Source organism: Asparagus officinalis, chromosome 2 (genome assembly GCF_001876935.1).
Source record: "Asparagus officinalis chromosome 2, Aspof.V1, whole genome shotgun sequence".
NCBI lineage: Eukaryota > Viridiplantae > Streptophyta > Magnoliopsida > Asparagales > Asparagaceae > Asparagus > Asparagus officinalis.
Window position 1 is genome coordinate 80,145,408 of NC_033795.1, and position 24,244 is coordinate 80,169,651.

Below are 24,244 nucleotides of genomic sequence, written 5' to 3' on the forward strand. Positions count from 1 at the left end.
TAATTTCTTTTTGACACTGCTCTTCTCAAATTTTCTTGTACCCTCTGCTTACTGGAACGATGTAAACGTTGGTCTTAATTGAGCGCCTATGAGATATTGAGCTGATATTGACATTCATATCAGAATTCTTAGCAGAATGTTTCGGAAATGGATTGCATTCAAGTGTTGCTCTTATTAGTAGAATTCTTACTCATCCCTCTAGAGAGTGACCAAGATCAAATGGAACTTGAACGTAACTCAGCTGTGTTTTTGTAGGTAAAATTTTGTGCTGTTGATCTTGGCATCAACCTTAGTACTTGAAATTTTAGAGACCATCGGCTGAGGTGATAAAAGAATAAAAGAGAGTGACATACTATTGCAGATGCATTTTCTACAAGAAGATGGTGACAATTTGGTAAAAACAATATATCCCATGCATGGAACTTTGAACACACCAAGATTGTCTGCATTTTACCATTAACTTTCCATAATAAGCATTCTAATAAGCATAACAATTGCTAAACTCACACAATTAAATTTGCTAGCTAAACTCTTAGCACATTATTACATAACTAAGACCCTCGTACTCATCACCATTGACTTATTACAAAGTTACCAAGTTAAATATAGCTCAAATACTTTGAGTCATCGTTACACGAAACCATTAACTTTGTCCTTTTAATTTCCTGAGGAACCCTCATATATACAAGAGCGGAAAAAAAAAAAAATTTATGCGCATTTAGATACAGGAAGGAATTCATTGCCAGTTGCTCGTCTTAACCATATCGTAGAACGAGTCTTTTTAACATGATCCAAGAAAAGTCTATGCCTGTAAATAATTGAAAAAAAGATTCTAAGAGTTTTTGTAAATGGATTCTGATCAAATTCGAGTTTGTAGTACTAACCTCTGAAACTCTAGCTTTTGTATAACTATACCATTCAGTAGAAGCTCTGACCTGAAAATCTCAGCTCCTGAAATAGCCAATATCACAATATAATGAGCAACGTTTTTCTTTAAAGATTTGAATTCAGATGAAGAAGAATCTTTACCTTTCTCAAGAAAAGGAATGCAAGTGGAATAATCTTCTTCACAAGAAAGAACCAAAAGATCATCAGGTATTTTGTCATCCTTCATCATGGATCTCCCAATTCGCTCAATTGGCTGCAATTTTAGAAAGATCAAACTTATAACTTATAATGTACATAAAGGATAAAACAAGTTCCTTAAAACGGATCTTAACACGAGATGAACATTTGTGAAAATATAGAAATACTTCTAAAAATGTCAAAGACTAGTACAATCATATAAGGAAGAAAAAGTTGGCTCCCTCTCGAAAAGTTTGATAATTGTGTTACTATTCTCTGATTAGAGAATATTACTGAAAATACCCAAAATTTTGCATTGTTTTTTTTAATTTTAATGGGCTAACTGAGTCAAGATTAGGTTTCCTGAGTATTTAAATGATGACGCAAATGCTTTACACAGTAAGGTAATCTCCGAAGAGTAATCAAACTGATATAGACAAGATCTGGAATGTATATTTGGGGCCCAAACAAAGGAAAGGAAAGCTAATAAAGTATACAACTTTTCCTTCAAATCTCTGAATAATATATTGATCGTTACTCTGATACCAGATTTTGCCTGTTTCATTGAATTAGACTTTTTATCAAGTTTTTAATTAAAACCATAACATATTTCTTCTTCCCCCCCCCCCCCCCCCCCCCTTTTTTTTTTTTTAATAAGATGAAGAAGAACAAGATTTTGAGCAGGAACTAACCATAGGTTCCTTGCCTCTTTCTACATAAGCTAAAATATAAGGAACATAAAAAAGACTGCAACTATAATAAAACAGGAAAAATGCTTAGTGGTACGAAACAACAACATAGTACACCAGCATTAGATTCAAAGAAGTGCAGCAAATCAAAGATCTATAACGCGGAGAAGCAAGACAAAGTCTAGTGATTGATATTTTTCAAGTCATATAGACCAAGCTTTCACCTCTAAACTTCAGATAACAAAAACTAAAGAGCTAATAGAACAGCAAAATACCTGGCCATGAGCTGCCTTAACAAGTTTGGACATAACTTCCCTCCTAGGTTGTATGTTTGGTGTAATATACACCCTTCTACCCTGGAAGCAGTAAAAAATTAGACCAAGAAAAAATTGTATTCAAAATGAAACTACCATAGTGCATTTTCAAATGATCAAAGCACTTGAATAGGCAACAAAGATTATATAAAGTACCTGCAACAGTGGATTTTGGAATGCACGAGCTAATGAAACAGGCATGCTGAACCCAATTTCTATTTCCTTCTTAACATCTCTCAAAATATATTTTTTCTCATCAGTAAAACAGCTAGCTTGCCCGCAGCTCTCAAGCCACATATGTGTCACCACCAGTTTGCCCATAGCCATTGCTTCTAGCATGTTCCTCGTACGCACAAAATTATCTGCTACAAAATGCGTAGCATCTGAAATTGAGGTCGCAAGCTGAACACTTAAGCATCCCATGACCTATAAAGAAAACCCAAATTATGTAACCTAATTAGAGAGATAAGTAAATGCGAGTTGCAATAGCACTTTACCTTTTTTTGTTGTTTGACAATATCATCATCCAAATGTCGGCTAAACAAAACACGAACACTTGTCATATCTTTCCTTCTTCTGGTATTAAACATGGGACTTGGAGATGGTATGCTGGCTTCCAATTGCGTTAGCTCCTTAGGAATTACTGACTGGCGTCTACTTTCATTTCCTGGTGTTCTTTTATAGTTGCCTGCAACACAAACAGGAGACACTGCATCTACATCTTTGACAGTTGTTGGCCGAAGATTTTCACAAGTAGATTTTTCAGTTTTGGCATTTTCCTCTGCAACTTCAACTTGATTATTAAAACCTACAACTCGCTTGAGTTGTGGAGTAGAACAAGGATTGGTCATTTCATTTGAACAACTCATCAAAGCATTTTCTACATTAGGCATAAGTGAAGAAGATTTTGAAGATGACCTTGTTCTCACACCAGATACCATGCTCGTACAAACTGATTTTCTCTTCCTTTTTGCAGTATCTAGGGTTTCAGAAATGCTTTCGATAGCAGTTTTAGTATTTCTTTGTTTAGTCCTATGTTGTATGTTGTCATCTAATGGTGATGGAAATTCCTGAGCAGTTTGCCTCATTATCATCTGTTTTGATTGGGCAAAAACATCTTTTACAGGAGAACCATCTTTTACCACTTCATCCAGACGCTCATTATCTTGAGCATTAGAGTAGCTTGGATTTTTTACTTCCGCATTTTGAACAGAATCAATGTCAGAACGCTTCCTTTTCGTTTTACCATGAATACTTACATTTGTCATCGCATTTGTATCTTCTCTATAATCACTAGCTATGTCTTCTTCAGCCTTTTGTGCTAGTCTAACTGCTTTTAAATGCCTAGTACGAAGTGCAATAGGTGTAGAATTAATACCAACACTGCCTTTTATGAGTTCATTGTTCAATGACAATTGGTTACTCAATGTCCCTGGCTCCGAACATTTGTGAGCCTCCCCTTTAGAAGCTTCATCCATTTGTCTCAGTGCCTTCTCTCCTTTGATAGATATAGAACATTTAGTTTTATTGGCTAAACTCTTGGTATCTAAACTTTGTTCTAGATCCTTTTTCCCCCTCCTTGATTTAGTTTTCTCTGTTGTGCACTCCAAACTTTTTTGTTCTTTTGAATTACCCTTCGACGTAACATGCACTTCCAGCTTTGAGTTGGTATAAAGCATCTTTCTTTTCTTGGACCGTGTTGAAACACCTTCAAAGTTGGGTGTAGAGGAAGCAAACTTTCTTGAAGAAGCAGCTTGTGAAGAATTTTCATGTATTAATGGCTCCATAGCTTCCACCGCCATTTGAGTATCAGGACAATATTCACATATACCCTCTTCACCTCTATCCACATCAGTTGGCTTCAATTGCTGATCCAAAGATTTTGAGTTTGGTTGCTCATTTATATCCTTGAAAAGATTCTTCCTTGCTCTTGTTTCAGCTACAAATGCCTTTTCATTCATTAAAGAACTGTGTTCCATGAACCTTGAACCTAAATGATTAAAATTTGTTAGGTACGGATAATTTCTGTGTTCATCACCTTGGTCTTTAAGGACGGCATCTGGGACAATTGGTGGTAGGCTGAGTGATCTCTGTTCAACTCTTCCAAAAAAGAAATCTTTTCTTCTAGTGAAAAAATCACCTCCTCCCTCATCCTCTAGATTGTCAATCCACTCAAAGGTTCCAATTTTCCCAACTGGACTTTTGTGACCAGTTTTTTTAGCCAAGATCCGAACACCTTTAGCATTTGATGTAGGTGGAGACTTCACTGTATCAGTACTCATCTCGGATTTATATTCTTGAGACAATCCTAAATCATTAACCACAAGAAACTTATTGACGACATCCAATGCATTAGCTTGAGACAGATCTCCAGGTACTGGGGACACAATATACGTTAATCCTGCAATATTATCAGGTACAGAAGAACTCGGTGAATACACATGTCCATTGTTGTTGTTAGGCATGATTGTGCTTTCTTCCTCATCTGATTCCGTGTCATAGAGAAGTTTTTTCACTACTTGATTATTTTTTCTGTTCATTTCATCCCTATGGTAGTCCTTTGTACACTTCTCAGAGGCTCCCCTCTCATGAACCCTTGCTATTTCACCTACAACATTGTCCTGGTTGTTATGGGTTTCACCATTATTAAATAAAGAACTCAACACAACATCGGCTGCCTTAGAGCTCTGAGCAGCAGCACGACCAGAAGCTCGTAATGAAGCTGCACGAACTGCTACAAAGCTCCTCATAGACCCTACAAAAGATGCGCAGGAATTTCATGTCGGTAGGGGAGAAAATGAAATCTAAATATGGTATGAAATCTTGGTTTTTACGCCTTTCACCATTATTAAGTAAAGCTTTCAACTCAACATTGTCTGCCTTAGAGGGCTTTGTCTGAGCAGCAACAAAGCCAGAAGCCCGTAATGATGCAGTACAAACTGATGCAAAGCTTCTCACAGACCCTAGATAAGATGCACAGGAATTTTTCATTTGAGTAGGGGAGAAAATGTAATTTAAAATGGTATCAAATCTTGGTTGTTATTGCGATCACCATTATTAGATAAAGCTTTAAACTCAACATTGTCTGCCTCAGAGGGGTTTCTTCGAGCAGCAGCAAGACCAGAAGCTCGTAAGGATGCTGTACGAACTGCTGCAAAGCTCCTTGCAGACCCTAGATAAGATGCACGGGAATTTCATGTCACCAGGAGAGAATTTAATTAAAAATGATGCCAAATTTGCAAGGTTGATGTAATCAACCCAAGTTCAAGTTGTCAGAAAGCAAATGTAGGAGAAGAATCATTGACAAGTATAATTACTGTTATTGGACTTGCAAGAACCTTCATTTTGCAGTACCTCTGAAGAAACATAGTCTTCTGTTGAACAAAATAAGTAAAGAGCAAAGTATTTATGTAAGTAAATACCTAAGCTATAAGAAAGGCCAAATGGAAAATTCCAACAATAAAAAAGCAATCACGTAAGAAATCAGCATGAATATTAGTGACAGGAAAGATATACAACGAAATTCAAAATCAACAGCTTTGTGCGCCATGTCTCGTTCTGGGCCTTAATGATCTTTAAGTCCATGGAAATTTGAAAATCAATGGGCAATAGGAACACGTAATATTTAGACTTCAAATAACTGCTGAAACATCTGCAAATGACATTCCAAAGTAAACTGATACGTCACCACAAAGTCTACTCAGCTATCAGCCATGATATGTAGAACACTCCAACAAAAAGATTGGATTGTTTGATAAACCCAGACGTAACGCATGTGCCCATATGTGTCTGACACCTACATATTGATAAACTACAAACACCTACAAATTGATAAACCTGGACATAATGCATGGGCCTGTATTATGTCCCATTTGATGAAAGGTAGTTATTTTTACTGAACTTAGGTTCTTTCTTCTTTGTTTGTGAGCGTGCACATGTGCGCGAGGGAGCAGGTGCAGGCGAGTGCATGTGAGTGTGTGCGCGCGTACCCGCATACATGTGTTTAGGCGCATGAGTGCCCATATATGCGCGTGCATGTATATAATTACACCTATTTTTACAAGTCAGATATGCATATATGTGAAAAAAGATGCGTACATAGTCATGTTCCTGCAGTTGGATTTGAGACAATATTGATGTATCTTGCACCCCTGGATGTGTTGGAGCATGAGACTCCTATTAGTGGCTACAGAAATAGTTTATCAGGCACCAAAAAACAATGCCTTCACCCTAAACCGTGAAATTTTCAAAGAATGACCTTATGTCATTGAAATTATAACTTGGAAAGGGGTTCAGCGGAGAGATTTGTATTTGGTGATTACCACAAAATGTTGTCTCCTATATAAATATATGACATTCTTTCATTTTTGGCATCTCATAAAATCAGTAGATATCCATAATTACAATATAATGCCATAGACATTTATAATCAGAGAGAATGTAATTCAAGTGAGAATTCTTAATTGTATAGAATGCTATGGCGGCTAGAAAGGCAAGTTCTACAAGTGCCCCAGTCATAAATTGTTGGATTAAATCTAATTATGAGCACATATGTTAAATTCTTGTGTAATGCTACCTTTAAAGTTAACCCGCATAAAATGATCAATCAATTAATTGGGTTAATGAGTGTTTAAATATGTCATGGGCTAATTGTGTAGATATTAGATTGCAAGTCTAATTTGATGAGGGGCCAAATTAGAAAATAGCAATATCTATATAAAGGGGTTATGATCCCTAATCTAAGGGTGACGTTCTCTGTTTTCTTAATCCCCATCTAGAGAGAAACAAAAGGAGATACCCTTTAGATTAGAAGATCTCAAACCCTAATTCAGAATTTCTTCATGGATTCATGTATGTTTCCGCTAATTCATCTCATTAATCTCCTCTTTGAATAAATCATGGTTCTTAATTATATTGTATGATTAAGATCAACATAAGGATATCAAGTGGTATCAGAATCACCGTGATTAATTCTTAGGGATCTAAGTTTAAGATGAAGAAATTAGGGTTTTGATCTTAATTTTGTTTTATTAAGATCTGTTGCACAATTGCACTGTAGCGTACATGTTTTTGTTCAAACTCTCTTTTGGTTCAATCTGCATCAAATTCTTTATCCAGATTGTGTGCAATTGTATTGTTTGGCCGTCGGTCGCTGGTCTCTTCGCCGGCGATCTAGTGGCTGGCAGTCCCACTATCAAATAAAGACAATGGCGGTGGCAATCAGGAAACCCTAGGGTTTCAACCATAGGGTGCAGGAGCTTAAGCGGCGGCGGCCATCAAGAACAAAACCCTAAGGGGTGCAGGAATTAGGGCACAAGAGGTTACCTGAATTTAGGCAAGCCTCAATTAGGTTGCAGGCGAGCTTCGTCAGCAGAACCGCAGGTGAGTTTAACTCAGGCGAGCCTCGTCGGCGACCTCAGCAGGCGAGCTCGAAGTTCAGTTGTAGGCGAGCTTTTCGGCTACCTCAGCAAACGAACCTTGTCGGCATAGTTATAGGTGAGCTCAAGCATATTTAGGCGAGCTCGAGCCTTATTCAGGCGAACTCAAAGATCTATTCAGGCGAGCTCGAACATCAATTCAGGTGAGCCTCGTCAGGAACTCTGTAGGCGAGCTCGAAGAACAAGTTAGGCGAGCTTGAGTTTTCGATTCAAGCGAGCTTCTTCGGTATAGTAGCAAGCAAGCTCGAATTCCGAATTGCAAGCAAGCCTCGTCGGCTAAAAGCTGAAGGCGAGCTTCGTCAGTTTTGTTAGGCTTGCATGCCGAAGCCCACTTAAGTTTTTATTTTGAGCCTGTAACTAATTAAAGTATGGATTATTTGAATTGCACAAATAATTTATTAAGTTATGGAAGTTTTTCTTATTAATTAAGTTACTAGTGTGCATCCCGTGCAAAGCACTGCCCTTATTTTTTTATTACTACTACGGTAATTCTGTTTTTAAATATATTTTGTAAGTGCTACAGTAACATTTTTTAAATGTTGTGGTATCCCGATTGTGCTGCAGTGATAATGCTACAATGTATATTTTAAAACGCTACAAGTCCCGTATGTGCTACAGTGATTTACTGTATCATTTACTATAACATAAATAGTAAATCTTAGATCCTCCTATTATTATAAAGGAATAGATGGGCCTCATTAAATTATGGTCCTTTCTTAAGCTTAATTAAATAGAAAAACTTATGGGCCCTTTATTAAGCTGTGGAAATTCTTTTTTAATTTGAATTAAAATTATTTAATTTGAATTAAATTGGTAGTTAATTAATTATTTAATTTAAATAATATGACAATAAGGTATTAAGTTTGTCTCTCATTCTAAATGATTAATTAAAACAAGATGTTACCAAAGTAACCTCTCTTGTGTAAATTATTCATGAGGGATGTTAGATGTCTGTAGGTATGTTTTCGTGTAAATATTTAATCGGTCCAAAGGAAGGTTAATATTTATTTAGATTGCATACACATCTGCGTCGATAAACGCGTGATAATTATAAGGTTTACATGTGAATAATGAATAAATCCAAAGATATTTTTATTATTTGACATGCGTTATTATCAGGGTTTGATCATTGCAACAAAGTATCACTTACAATTAATATTACTGTCCAAAGACTTGATATTAATGTTGTGCTAGATATCTTGAGATGAGATTTGTCATTATTTAAATTTTATTGATTATTGATTATAGTTAATAATGTGAATATCTTTTGTTTATTTCAGCTAATGCATCTGCTGTAATAATTTCTGCTAACATCAATTCAATTCCCATGCTCAATGGAACATGTTTCAAGGTTTGGAAAGAGAACATTCTAATTGTTCTTAGCTACATGGATCTAGACCTTACATTAAGAATTGAACAACCCCAACTTCTCACTACGGATAGCACTCCTGATGCAAAGAAAGAGTGAGAAATGGGAGCATTCAAATCGTATGAGTCTAATGATCATTAAGCGTGGCGTTCCGGAAGCTTTCAGGGGCATAGAATCCGAAGTGTTTACTAAAACCAAAGATTTTTTTGTCGAAATTAAGAAACGTTTTGCTAAAAATGATAAGGTAGAAACAAGCTCGCTTTTAGCTCGCTTGATTTCGATGAAGTATAAGGACAAAGAAAATATCAAGGAGTACATCATGGAAATGTCTCATATTGCTTCAAAACTTAAGATACTTAAACTTGATTTATGTGATGAGTTACTGGTGCATCTGGTTCTGTTGTCTCTTCCTACACAATTTAATCAATTTAAGGTCAATTATAACTGCCAAAAGGAAAAATGGACTCTAAATGAGCTCATTTCATACTTTGTGCAAGAAGAAGACATGTTAAAATAAGATAAGACTGAAAGTGCTCATTTGGCCTGTGCCTCTAACAGTGTTCTAAAAAACGGCCTGGGCGGCCGCCTAGGCGCCCGCCTAGGCGGAGGCGGTGCTCAGGGCGTGCAGAAATGCCCTGAGCGGCCACGTTTAGGCGCTGGAAGCGCCTAGGCGGCCGCCCAAGGCTAAGCGGGCCGCCTCACAATTTAAATAGAAAAAAACGAAAATCCAAACCCAAAACCCGTAACCCAAACCCAAAACCCAAAACCCAAAATACAAACAAAGAAAAAATAACCCTAATCTAACTCTCCTGACGCCGCCAGAACCTCAGAGCTCTCGTCTTCGTCCTGGGCGTCCGATCTCGTCTTCGTCCTGGGCTTCCGATTCGTCTTCGTCCTTCGCTTCCGATCTTGGCTTCGTCCTTCGCTTCCGATCTCGTCTTCGAGCTCAACTTCCGACCTCGTTCTCATGCAACATTAACGATGTTTTCACACATTAATCCACTTTTATTAAATGTTAACTTAATATATTTATATTATATTAAGTTTAATTGTTTAAGTTTAAACTGTAAATCTCAGAATTTTGAAAGAGAAAGTAAATATGTAATCATGGGGCTGTTTAATTGTTTAAGTTTAATTTTAAGTTCATTTTAAGTTTATAAGTAATTTTTGTTGTTCAAGGTTGTTCAAAGTTTAATTGTTCAAAGATTACATTTGTCCAAAGATTACAACTGCATTTGTTCAAAGATTACAACTGCATTTGTTCAAACTTCAAAGATTACATTTGTCCAACAGGACTGCATTTGTTCAAAGATTACAACTGCATTTGTTCAAAGATTACAAGTTTACAACTGTACATGGATCACCGCATTCACCTTGTAGTGATAGTTGCAGCAATAACGAATGAAGTTGCTGTTTTTTACCTACAAAATAGAACAATAATAAGTTTGGATAGCATATGTGTTGGTATTTTTGTATTTATGTAATGTTGATTGAGTATATATATATATATCTCTTCAAGTATCACAATTAAAAAAAGAAAAGAAAAAAACCGCCCAGAAACCGCTTAGGCGTCCGCCTAGGCGTCTAAGCGCTGGGCGCCAAGTCCGGCGCCTAGGAGCGCCTAGCGTTTAATGTAACATTGGCCTCTAAGGATAAGAGCAAGAAAAAAACTAATAATGAAGCTGCTAAGGGTCCAGTTCAAAAGAAACAACATAAAAATAATCAGGGTTGTTTCTTTTGCAACAAGGTTAGACACGTAAAGAAGGATTGTACCAAATATCACGTCTGGCGTGTCCTTACTTTGGTCTGTTTTGAGGTTAATTTAGCTTCAATACCTAGAAACACTTGGTGGTTAGACTTTGATGCTACTACTCACATAAGTGATTCTATGCGGGGTTGTCTGAGCTATCGAAAGCCAAGTGATGGTAAAAGACATATTTTTGTGGGCAATGGACAATCGGTAGACATGAAAGCAATTGGGCACTTTAGGTTGCTATTAGAAATTGGTTTCTATTTGGATTTAAAAAATACTTTTGTACTACCGTCTTTTATACAGAATTTGATTATGTTTCTATATTAGACAAATCAGGTTATTATTGTTCATTTGAAAACAATCAATTTAGTTTATCTTTAAATTCAAATGTTGTGAGAACTGGTTTCTTGAGTACTTATGAAAACCTATATTTACTTGATAAAATTGCTTCTTATAATGAAACCTTGTATGTGGAATCACGTGGTACTAAATGTAAATTAAATAAAAAAATTCAGCGACATTATGACATAAGCACTTGGGTCATATCTTAAAAGATAGAGTTGAGCGTCTTGTGTCTGATGACATTTTAGATTCCCTTGATTTTTCAGATTTTGACATATGTATTGAATGTATCAAGGGAAAACAGACCAAAGTTAAGAGATTAGATGTCAATAGATCTTCAAAAGTCTTAAAATTAATACATATTGTGGACCATTCCCTACGGCATCGTGTAATGATCAATAATATTTTATATCATTCATAGACGATTATTCACGTTATGGGTACCTATATCTCATTCATAAGAAATCTGAGTCTCTAAACGTGTTCAAAGCTTTTAAAGCTGAAGTTGAGAATCAACTCAACAAAAGGACTAAAACCGTTAGATCTGATCATGGTGGTGAGTACTACGACAGATATGATGGTTCAGTTGAACAACGTTCAGGGTCATTTGCTAAATACCTAAAGGAATGCAGTATTATCTCACAGTACACAATGTCAGGGTCATCTAGCATGAATGGTGTAGCTGAAAGACGAAACAGGACTCTTAAGGATATGGTAAGAAGTATGATTGTGAAAGACGAAACAGGACTCTTAAGGATATGGTAAGAAGTATGATTGCTCATTCTTCTTTATCAGAGTCACTCTGGGGAGAAGCAGATATGGTAAGAAGTATGATTGCTCATTCTTCTTTATCAGAGTCACTCTGGGGAGAAGCATTAAAGACAGCAACTTACATTCTGAACATAATATCAAGTAAAATAGTTGTAAAAACACCTTATGAACTTTAGACTGGTCGAAAGCCTAGTTTAAATCACTTACATATTTGAGGATGTCCATCCGAGGCCGGGCCGATAGGCCAAATGAAAAGAAATTGGACTCCAAAATAATTAGCAGCTATTATTGGTTACTCTGAATAATCTAGGGGCTATAAGTTTTATGATTCCACACTCAGGACTATTTTTGAGACGGGAACAATAACATTCTTTGAGAGTGTTGAGTTTGGAGAGAGAAATAAGGTTAGAGACATTGCTTTTGAGGAGGAATTAGCTTCAGATCCAATCCATATTGTAACTTTTGATAATATTCAGGTTCTTATACATATTATTGATCAAGAAATAAATCTGAAACCTCAAGAAGACAATGTTCAACAACTCTCTGTTTCAGAAGAATAAACTCAACAAGCTCAAGAACCAGTGCCATTACGGAGATCCATGAGAGGAAGGAGAAATGCTATTCCGGATGATTATATTGTATTTCTCCAAGAACATGAGGAGAATAATGGAATGATGAAAAATGATCCAATCAACTTCCATCAGGACATGAAAAGTTTTAACTCTCAAAAGTGGATTGATGCTATGAATGAAGAGTACAAATCTATGCAAGATAATAAGGTTTGGAAACTTGTTCCATTACCAAAAGGTGCAAAACCAATTGGTTGTAAATGGATATTTAAAACCAAGCGGGATGCAAATGGTAATGTGGAGAGGTATAAAGCACGTCTTGTAACAAAAGGCTATACTCAAAAGGAATGCATTGATCATACATCAACTTTCTCTCTGGTTTTATCGAAAAACTCTTTTAGAACAATAATGACATTTGTTGCTCACTTTGATCTTGAGTTACATCAAATAGATGTTAAGACTGTGTTTCTCAATGGGGACATTGATAAAATGATCTATATGGTGTAACCGGAAAACTTTGTGTCAGGAGACTCAAAGAATGTGGTTTGCAAATTAAGAAAATGCATTTATGGACTCAAGCAAACTCCTCGTCAATGGTATCACAAGTTTCAACAAATAATTATCTCGTTCGGTTTTGAGATGAATATTATTGATGACTGTGTATATCACAAGTTTAGGGGAAGTAAGTATATTTTCCTGATTATGTATGTCGATGACATATTGCTTGCCACTAATGATATAGGCATGTTGCATGAAACCAAGATATTTCTATCAAAGAATTTTGAGATGAAAGATTTTAAGGACGTTTCTTTTATATTAGGAATCCAGATACATCGAGATCGTTCTCGAGATATACTTGAATTATCACAAAAGAGCTATATCGATAAAGTACTCAAAATGTTTGGCATGCAAGATTGCAGACCATGTGACACCCCTGTTGCTAAAGGAGACAAGTTCAGTCTAAATCAGTGCCCTAAAGGTAACCTTAAAATTTAAGAAATACAAAAGATTCCCTATGCTTCAGTTGTAGGAAATTTAATGTATGTTCAGGTGTGTACACATCCGGATATTGTGTACATTATTGATATGTTAGACATGTACTTAAGCAACCCTGGTATGGACCATTGGATAGCAGTCAAAAGGGTTTTGAGATACCTACAGAAAACAAAAGATTATATGCTCACATACAGAAAATCAGAACAGTTGGAGGCCATTGGGTACTCTGATTCTAATTTTGTTGGATGCCAAAATAGTCGAAAGTCTATATCAGGCTACATTTATATGCTATCAGGAGGAGCTATATCATGGAAAAGTGTCAAACAGACACTTGTAGCTTTCTCCACTATGGCAACAGAGTTTGTAGCTAACTATGAGGTATCTAATTATGGAATATGGTTACGAAATTTTGTCACTGGACTACGCATTTTGGAAAATATTGAAAAACCACTTAAGTTATTTTGCGACAATAAATCAGCAGTGATGTATTTTAATAACAACAAGAGCTCATCTAAGTCAAAGCACATTGATATTAAGTTCCTAGTTGTGAAAAAAGGGTGCATAGTGGACAGATATCCATAGAGCACATTAGGACAAACTCCATGATAGCAGATCTTCTTACAAAAAGATTGTCACCCAAGGTCTTTCATGAGCACATTGCTCATGTGGGTATGGTATTATTTAAGGATATCATGATTTAGTGGGAGTTGGTACTTTTTGGTGCTTTATATTTGGTTTTTGTCTGATCAGAATAAAGTATTCAGTTTAGGCACTCTGTTATAGTATGTTTAGAATTGACCTCATTAAAGTTTAAAGTAGGACCAGTTAAAAATAGACATGTACAGATCACATTGCATGTAATTTTTATGCTACACATCCATGATTGATGTATATCATTTGACTATATTGGTATATGTGATCATTGATGGGTTTAGTCACGATAAATGTGACGAAGGCCGCTTTGATCATATATATATATAGTCAATGGACGAGATTGTTTAAAAATACCCTTATTTGTGATAGCAATTTTTAAGCTCATAAAGTTATACACACTTTAAGAAAACATATGGTGCCCAAGTGGGTGATTGTTGGATTAAATCTAATTATGGGCATATTGTTAAATTATTGTGTAATGCTATCTTTAAAGTTAACCTGCATAAAATGATCAATCAATTAATTGGGTTAATGGATATTTAAATATATCATGGGCTAATTGTGTAGATACCAGATTGCAAGTCTAATTTGATGAGGGGACAAATTAGAAAATAACAATATTTATATAAAGGGGTTATGGTCCCTAATGTAAGGGTGGCGTTCTCTGTTTTCTTAATCCTCATCTAGAGAAACACAAAAGGAGATACCTTTTAAATTAGAAGATCTCAAACCCTAATTCAGAATTTCTTCATGGATTCAAGTATGCTTCCGCTAATTCTTCTTGTTAGGGCCTGTTTGGATTTGTAGGGGGTGAAGGGAAGTTAAGGGAAACTAGGTGAGAGAATGGAAGGGAAGGGAGGGGAGTTCCCTTCCCCTTGGTTACACCACAATTTGGGGGGTAACAAATTCTATACTATTAGGGGGTGAACCAAATGGAACTAGGGTGAATAACTTCCCTTCCTAAATGTTCCCAAACAAGGTGAATGGAGGTGAATGGTTCCCCTAACTTTCCTTCACCCTCATTCCCCTCAATCCAAACAAGCCCTTAATCTCCTCTTTGAATTAATCAGGGTTCTTAATTACAACATAAGGTTAACATAAATCACATACAGTCATGGACTACTCCCTTCACTTGTGCGATCGATCCGAATTCTCACTTATTTATAAACAGATTGCTGCAATATTTAAGCATTTTTTGACACAACAATAGTCTAAGATTTTTCCAGTTAAAGCAAGGACTTTAGCTGTTACACACTCGAAATTTTAGAGCAGGTGAGTTTGGAAGAAAGAACAAATATAGCCTGGTATTGCTTAATGCTAAGCATTGACTCATTAGATGCCAAATCCTATCAAAAGCCAACAATACAATTAAACGGTTACAACATTATTAACAATGAATTTTCATCTCTCCTCAAATTAGCCAATCCCATTAAGGAAAAAAAATTTGATGTCTCTAATTTATACTATTACACTTCTATAGTCGTCACTGGCTGCATGACTGTGTCAAGTGGCATTTATTTATGTACGTAAAACTTTCCATCTTGTCAACATCATGATCTTACCATATTATAAGTGCAACAACATTGTAATGTTATGTCCATAAAAAGCTAGTTTCCGTATTATACAAACTAAAAAAATGATCTGTTTAACAAAATATTTCTTAAAAAACTTATTTAGTTCATTAAATCAACAAGAGCCAAATTATTAAATCAAAAACTAAACATTACTTCTGCCCTCATTATCCATTAAAGCAACAAAATCAACCCCATCTCTCAAAACTCTAGCACCATTCTCATCACCATAAAGCTCACTCCCGGTAATTCCCTCATCATCATCAACAACCTGAGTCTCAATCAATTCATCACCATCAAGCAGGACAGTGCTTCCCTGATTCCCGTTAGAATCCATATCCATCCCATCCCATGAAGAAAAAGAGAGGAGCGTGGTACAATTGTAATTGTGAGGGTGGAAATAGGATATCTTTTTAGAGAATGAGATGTACGACTTGTGCCACTATTTGCGCCAGTTAGGGAAAGTGATAAAATTATACTTTTCCAAAAAAGAAAACTACAATAGACCCAAACAAACCTGGCTGGAAGCAATTAAGAAGGATATAACAGACCTATAATAGAATCAAATGTAATTACAAGATTCATGTCCCCAGTCCCTGCCTTCAAAGATGTGTTTTCATTACGATTCGATTGCTCAACAACTGATCGGGAGGGGATCTAAGTCCACTAATGAAACTGCCTATCAATCAATCACACGAGAGGGCATCCGACGTTCTTTTTCACTCTTGTTTTGGGTGGATACTGGAACGACATTGGTCTCAACTACTTACATACGAGATTTCTGGTTCAGGTGAGAGTCTCGCTGAGCAGACACCAGCACTAAGGTCCCTGGCTTGGCTTCCGCTACTAGAACAGAGCATGAGATTTCGATCCTGGCTCAAGATGAATACTAATGGCATGCTTAAAACATGCAAGTTGGACGGGAAGTGGTGTTTCCAATGGCGAACGGGTAAGTAACACGTAAGAACCTACCCTTGGGACTGATAGGGCACTATAAGAGATACACATTCCCAGTGTCTCGATAGCTCATAGGCAGTCACAGGAACCCTGTTGAGTTGTGCAATCGCGCTTCGTTCGCCTTACTTACCACGTATCAAATGAATAGATTGAAGAAATCAATATTAAGGAATTGCAACCAGACGAGACCAGACGACACGACACCCCTTGTGTCGACACGAAAGGTGGTCTTAGTCTACACACCCTACGGTGTCAGTCGACACGCTCTGACGAGACCAAACGAGACGACACCCCTTGTGTCAACACGAAAGGCGGTCTTAGTCGACACCAAGGTTTTAAATATCGGATGTCGGGTTCATGTCGGATGGCTGAAATCCATGTCGGATAGCGAAAATCGGGGATATATCGGTGGACATTGACTAAATATCGGAATATCATATCGGGTAGTGCGCATATGTATAATATCATGTCCTAAATGTAATCTAAGCATTCATAAATTCAATATAAGCATACTTTATAAATTCTATAGACTAAACATATAAAAAAGTAAATAATATATGGATTTGGGTTCATAAATTCTTTCTATCGGGTTCATAAGAAACCCTTAAACATGAGAACGGGTCAAACGGGTTTGGGTATTTATCACTAAACCCAAACCCGATAACAAAAAACAAATCTTAAAAAAGTACCATATCGGTCGATTTTTCAAAGCTAAAAAATAGGCTGATATGACCCTGGTATTTCCGATTTGGTCCTGAAAACTGACATACGAGTTGAAAACGTCCATGTCGTGTCGGTCAAACCCTCAAACCAATATGTCGGTCGACATTTAAAACCTTGTGAAAACGTCCATGTCGTGTCGGTCAAACCCTCAAACCAATATGTCGGTCGACATTTAAAACCTTGGTCGACACGTCCTACGGTGTTAATCGACACGCTTTGACGACACCAAACCAGACGAGACGAAACAAGTCCATACGAGACGACACCCTTTGAGTCGACACGAAAGGCGGTCTTAGTCGACATGTCCTGCGGTGTCAGTCGACACAGTCCTGTGATTTTTTTTCCTATTGTATGATATTTTGTTGATATCTCGACTGCTCACTTACCCCTTTTAGTTCCAACAATTATGTAACTAATTAGGTAGCTTTAGATTTTATGTAACTAATTGATTCTCTTGTAATCCTATAAAAATATCTCCTAATATCAATAAAAAAGGCTATGCCAATATTCAGCAATTTTAATACTCTTACATAGTATCAGAGCCATTCTAGACCTCCTCCCACCACTCCTTTGCAAACCCTAGCCATAGTCTTCACTATGACGATTGATTCTCAAATCACTATCATCCCCAACCCAGAAAATCTAACCCAAAACCTTCAACTCATCAACACTTCCCATCAATCCATCCATAAATTAGCATAACATTTTTCATTGATATTAGGAGATATTTATAGGATTACAAGAGAATCAATTAGTTACATAAAATCTAAAACTACCTAATTAGTTACATAATTGTTGGAACTAAAAGGGGTAAGTGAGTTGTCGAGATATCAACATAATATCATACAATAGGAAAGAATCACAAGGCGGTGTCGACTGACACCGTAGGGTGTGTCGACTAAGACCGCCTTTCGTGTCGACTCAAAGGGTGTCGTCTCGTCTGGACTCGTCTCGTCTCGTCTCGTCTGGTTTGGTGTCGTCAGAGTGTGTCGACTGACACCATAGGACGTGTCGACTAAAACCGCCTTTCGTGTCGACACAAGGGGTGTCGTCTCGTCTGGTACTCGCTCATTTCTCGCGTGTTGCCTGGTCTTCATCTGGTTGGTTGCAATACCTTATATATCAATGCTGGGTTTGGTTCGCTCCATGTGTGTGCGCGCGGAGGCTACGGGATAGCAAGTTGCTTATTTCTATTATAAATATATATCCACCGATCAATTTTTTAACCAGATATACCCCATATCCATGCATTTAAATCAGAATATCGATGGTATTCCGCATAGGCCTTTCATTTACGTTCGTGAAAAATCCACATGTGAACCATATTTAATTATATATATAATATATATATATGATAATATATATAGTATATATATATATATATATATATATATATATATATATTATATAATATTATATGGGAAAAATGTTGTCCGAGGCCACCAAAAGTAGAAAGTTCATGTGGACACGCCCCCTTGTATTCTGACCCACGTGTATAAGCCCCAAATACACATTGTATTTATGTTAAGGCCCCAAAGTATCGGATCTTGAGAAAAGCCCAACAAAAGTTACAAATTTACCATTTGATTTGATTGAGCTTGGTGACTGCACCCATCCCTTTAACCACATCCCATCTCTCTCTCTCTCTCTCTCTCTCTCTCTCTCTTTCTCCTCTATCTCTCAACTTCTCCTTCTCTCTCACTTCCGTCATGACCACTGAAAATGACTCTCTTTCTCCTCTATCTCTCAACTTCTCCTTCTCTCTCACTTCCGTCATGACCACTGAAAATGATCAGACCCTGGGGAGGTCGTGGAAGGCGAGGGCGAGGACAGTGGTCATGGAGTCGGAGGTCGGGGAGTCATCTTAGAAACAGCTCGTGAACGCAGGTTCAACGACAAACACGGAACATGGTCCGGTAGGACCCGCGAGCTGACGAAGCCCAGAGCTTTGGTCTGATGCATCGTTGTTCCCCCCTTTCTAAATTACGGAATATCTTTAGCCAAATCACGGAATATCTTTAGCCAAATCAATATTTTAATCAAGATAGTGCTCTTGTTTTCTTGTAATTTATGAAGGGAATCAATATTGGGTTTTTGTAGTTTTTCTCTTTCATTTAATTGAAATGGGGTCTCCTTGGATTCTTGAACAACGGTTTGGGTTTTCCTTTAATGCTTTTTTCTTGTGTGATTTGGTGATTGACAGAGTTCTGTATAAGAGATTAGCAGCAGAAATTTTCAAAAGCTCACATTGAATCTTCAGGCATATCGACATTTAGCTAAAAATTGAAGATAATATGATTAAAAGTCGACTAAAGAATCTAAGAACCTGTGAATTTGAAAGAGGGGGACAAGGAAAATTAGAACTATGAATGTTAGTTCTAAGGGCTGAACTGTTAGTTCTAAGGGTTGGAATGTTAGTTCTAAGAGCTGAACTGTTAGTTCTAAAGACTGGACTGTTAGTTCTGAGGACTGGACTGTTAGTTCTACCAGCTTTCATGTTAGTTCTGTCATCTCTTACGTTAGTTCTACCCGTTTTCATGGTAGTTCTGTTATCTCTTACGTTAGTTATGTTCGCTGCCATGTTAGTTCTGTCCGTTCTACCTTCTTTATGAGAACATTATAAACAACAATATCAGGATGAACACCATTTTTAAGAATCATTCTTAATGTTTAAACCCAGCAATTAGATTGCCATGCTTGCACAAGCAATCGACCAAACTACAGTATGCTACGGCATCTGGCATAAATCCCCTTTTTAGTATTTGAAAGAAAATTATTGCTGCTTCCTTCAACATTCTTGCACAGCCATTCCCTTGAGAATGATGGTGAAAGTAACTACATCAGGTATGAGCTTGTGTACTCCCAATTGTCTATAGATTTTATGTTGGTGAAAGTAACTACATGAATTAGAACTAAAACTAACATGAAGTGAGTTACAATCAACATAAAATGAGTTAGAACTAACAAAGAGCACAAGAGCCTAAAACTAACATGAATTAGAACTAGAACTAACATGCAGTGGGTTAGAACTAACATGAATTAGAACTAGAACTAACATGCAGTGGGTTAGACAAAGAACGAGTTAAAACTAACATGAATTAGAACTAGAACTAACATGAAGTGAGTTAGAACTAACAAAGAGCAAGTTAGAATTAACAAAGAGCATGTTAGAAATAACTTTAAGTGAGTTAGAACTAACAAAGAGCAAGTTAGAACTAACAGAGAGCAAGTTAGAATTAACTTTAAGTGGGTTAGAACTAACAAAGAGCAAGTTAGAACCAACATAAAATTAGTTAGAACTAACAAAGAGCCCAAGAGTCCCAAGGCCCAATCAAAGACCTTTAGATATATATTGTAGTTGCAAGGGTTTGAACTCCTGACCTCCTCTCCAAATTCCCAAGCTTTACCACTTGACCAAGTAGCCAAAGTGTTAATGTTAGTTCCACTAAAAGTTAGCTCTTACTTGTCATTAGAACTAACATAAAATAAGTTAGAACTAACATGAGTTAGCTCATGATAGAGTTTAAAAAAGGGCATAAATAACTAGAGAACTCATGTTTGTTCTATCGAAGCTCATGTTAGTTCTAATTTTTACCAGCTCGTGTTAGTTCTAATTTTTACCAGCTCGTGTTAGTTCTAATTTATTTAATGCGTTAGTTCTAACGTAAATATTGGTTAAAATTAGAACTAACTTGTTATAAAATAGAACTAACTTGGTATAAATTAGAACTAACTTGGAATAAATTAGAACTAATGTGGTTAAAATTAGAACTAACTTGTTATAAGATAGAACTAACTTGGTATAAATTAGAACTAACTTGGGATAAATTAGAACTAATGTGGTTAAAATTAGAACTAACTTGTTATAAGATAGAACTAACTTGGTATAAATTAGAACTAACTTGTTATAAAATAGAACAACTAACTTGTTATAAGATAGAACTAACTTGGTATAAATTAGAACTAACTTGTTATAAAATAGAACTAAGTTGGTATAATTAGAACTAACTTGTTATAAAATAGAACTAACTTGGTATATTAGAACTAACTTGGGATAAATTAGAACTAATGTGGTTAAAATTAGAACTAACTTGTTATATGATAGAACAAACTTGGTATAAATTAGATATAACGTTGTATAAAATAAAACTAACGTGGTATAATTTAGAACTAACTTGTTATAAAATAACACTATAACGTGGTATAAAATAGAACTAACTTGCTATAAATTATAACTAACTTGGTATAAATTAGAAGTAACGTGGCATACACTAGAACTGACATTAACTGCGACAGAACTAACACGCTACAGAATAAAACTAACATGGTGTAGATTAGAACTAACACGCTACAGAATAGAACTAACATGGTGTAGATTAGAACTAACACGCTACAGAATAGAACTAATACGGTGTAGATTAGAACTAACACGCTACAGAATAGAACTAACATGGTGTAGATTTGAACTAACACGCTACAGGATAGAACTAACATGGTGTAGATTAGAACTAACACGCTACAGAATAGAACTAACATGGTATAATTTAGAGCTAACACGCTACAGAATAACATGGTATAATTTAGAGATAACTTGTTATAAAATAGAACTAACTTGTATAAATTAGAACTAACTTGGTATAAATTAGAACTAACGTGGTATAAAATTAGAACTAACGTGGTATAAAATTAGAACTAACTTCGTATAAAATAGAACTAACTTGGTATAAATTAGATATAATGTGGTATAAAATAGAACCATAACGTGGTATAAAATAGAACTATAACGTGGTATAAATAGAACTAACTTGTTATAAAATAGAACTAACTTTGTATAAATTAGAACTAATGTGGTTAGTTCTAATTTTTACCAGCTCGTGTTAGTTCTAATTTATTTAATGCGTTAGTTCTAGTGTTAGTTCTAACAGATATCGTATTAGTTATAATTTATTTAAGTCATTAGTTCTACGTAATTGTTGGGTCTAAACGCCATGTTAGTTCTACTTAATGATGTGTTAGTTCTAGCTTCTCCAGTGTTAGTTCTAACTGGTATCGTGTTAGTTCTAATTTATTTAAGTCGTTAGTTCTAGCGTAATTGTTAGGTCTAAACGTCATGTTAGTTCTACTTGATGATGTGTTAGTTCTAACTTCTCCAGTATCAATTCTAACAGGCATCGTGTCAGTTCTAACAGGAGCTCAACTAGAACTAATATAGCTTCTAGAACTAACGCTTATATTAGAACCAACACTAGCTGGAAGTAGAACTAATATGAAATCAGTTAGAACTAACATGAAATCAGCTAGAACTAACACGAGAACCACCAGAACTAACATGAGCTTAACTAGAACTAACATAGCCACTATAACATGGTATAAACATATTAGTTCTACTTAAAGTTAGCTCTAACATGAATTAGAACTAAGTTAGAACTAACATAAAATAAGTTAGAACTAATATAAAATAAGGTTTACCACTAGACCAATAACTTAGAACTAACATGAGTTATTGCTCATGATAGAGTTCAAAAAAGGGCGGGAAATTTCCCTCTATGTTTTCCATCAGATCGCATTAATGGGCGTGACTTTCCATGTATTTTGTGGACCAGACGTCTAGGGAAGATAAGTAGAGGGGTAATTTCGGGTTTTTTTAAAATACAATCTCTTTTTTTATACTGCTGACGTGGAGGAGCCTTGAAATATTAAATGGTACTTTTTGGGGCTGAATCACATGAGCCAAAATACAATGAGGCAGATCACATGAACTTTCTCATTTTGGGGCATGGACACATTTTTTCCTATATATATATATATATCATTTTCATATGATTCTACTTAATTTTTTAAAGGGTAAATTTCAATAGAACTACCACAACATTGGGCATTTAGCACTAAACTCAATAAATATTTGTAACTCTCACTAAATCCCCAGCAAGTTTGAAAATTTCAACAAAACTCAAAAATACTTTTTTTTGTATTTAACCTCTATATGGCGTTACCCCATAATTTTGCATTGAGGAAAACTAACCCTAAAGATCGGTATATACCCCTCCAATCGTTCCTATTTGTAAGTTAACTTATAAAATTACACACAATTCTTTAAACAATAAAAATTATAGATAGCTTTCTAAATGAGTTGAAATAAATTGATGAAATTTGCGATAATATTTGTTATTGTGTAAAGAACTGATATTTTCAACAGAAAAGAAGTGATATTTTCAACAAAAAAAAATGCTCTAAAAACACATCATTGAGTTCACCAAATCAACAAGTACCAAATTACTAAGTCAAAAATCTAACCTTTACTTCTCCCCTCATCATAAGTTGAAGCAACAGAATCAGCCCCATCTCCCAAAACCCTATCATCACCATCCCCGCCGACAACCTGAGTCTCAACCTCATCATCTCCATCGCCATCTACAGCCTGCGTCTCCCCGTAAAGAATCGAATCCGCTAGGGTTTCGTCACGATACATGCCGATGGCGTCTCCTGAAAGGAAAAAAAGAGGAGGGGATTTGTAAAACTGGAGTTGTCGAGGGTTGAAAGAGGAGATATTACCTGATTTTGAGAGGGAGTCGCCGTCGTCGTTTGAGGGTTGGGTTTCTTCGGAGGAGGGGGGCATGATTCGTAAAGAAGAGGGAAATTAGGTTTTTTTTTTTGTGGGAAAAATTGGAGGGGAGAGATTTATAGAGCGGAGGTTTTTCGGAAGAAATTGGAGGGAAAAGGAGAAGGAAGGTGAAATTCTAGGAATAGGAACAGATTTGAAAAAAGGAGTGGGACTCAGAATTCGGAGGAATAGGAGAAAATATTTTCGATATTGGTCCCTTGATTGTTTAAAGTTTTAAAACAACACCCTCAAAAGTACTGAAACTGCTATTTTGTCTCTCAAATCCCTTGTTATTTCCAGAGATTGCAAATACATATATTACACCTCCCCCTCTGTGTCAATTTTTTGTGTGTCGTTGTTAATCAAAGTAACTTCGTTCTCATTCGAGTTTACGTTGTAGTGGATATTAATGTAGTAGATAATTTTTTTCTA

The 24,244-nt window shown here is 36.1% G+C and overlaps 1 protein-coding gene across 3 annotated transcripts; it reads right to left on the reverse strand.

Annotated features, from left to right (window-relative positions):
- On the reverse strand, positions 436 to 23,863 carry LOC109831770. Of its 3 annotated transcripts, none has more exons than XM_020399180.1 (11): positions 23,764 to 23,863; positions 23,506 to 23,694; positions 5,407 to 5,442; positions 5,121 to 5,240; positions 4,912 to 5,031; positions 2,566 to 4,823; positions 2,225 to 2,494; positions 2,030 to 2,110; positions 1,030 to 1,141; positions 885 to 951; positions 436 to 808 (listed from the first exon to the last, which is right to left on the reverse strand). In XM_020399180.1, exons 1-11 carry the CDS (start codon positions 23,825 to 23,827, stop codon positions 709 to 711), a joined length of 3,417 nt encoding a protein of 1,138 aa, XP_020254769.1. In that variant the 5' UTR covers positions 23,828 to 23,863; the 3' UTR covers positions 436 to 708. The 3 variants fall into 3 exon arrangements, with proteins under 3 accessions (XP_020254769.1, XP_020254768.1, XP_020254770.1); XM_020399179.1 differs by having other exon boundaries at positions 5,386 to 5,442; XM_020399181.1 differs by lacking the exon at positions 5,407 to 5,442.

Excerpts from the sequence above, each read along its gene's own strand:
- LOC109831770 (XM_020399179.1), bottom strand. The coding sequence starts at position 23,827 with ATGCCCCCCTCCTCCGAAGAAACCCAACCCTCAAACGACGACGGCGAC. Across the intron at positions 5,032-5,120 it reads TAAAGCTTTATCTAATAATG|GGTCTGTGAGAAGCTTTGCA; the intron begins GTGATCGCAATA and ends CATCTTATCTAG. Across the intron at positions 4,824-4,911 it reads GAAAGCTTTACTTAATAATG|GGTCTATGAGGAGCTTTGTA; the intron begins GTGAAAGGCGTA and ends CATCTTTTGTAG.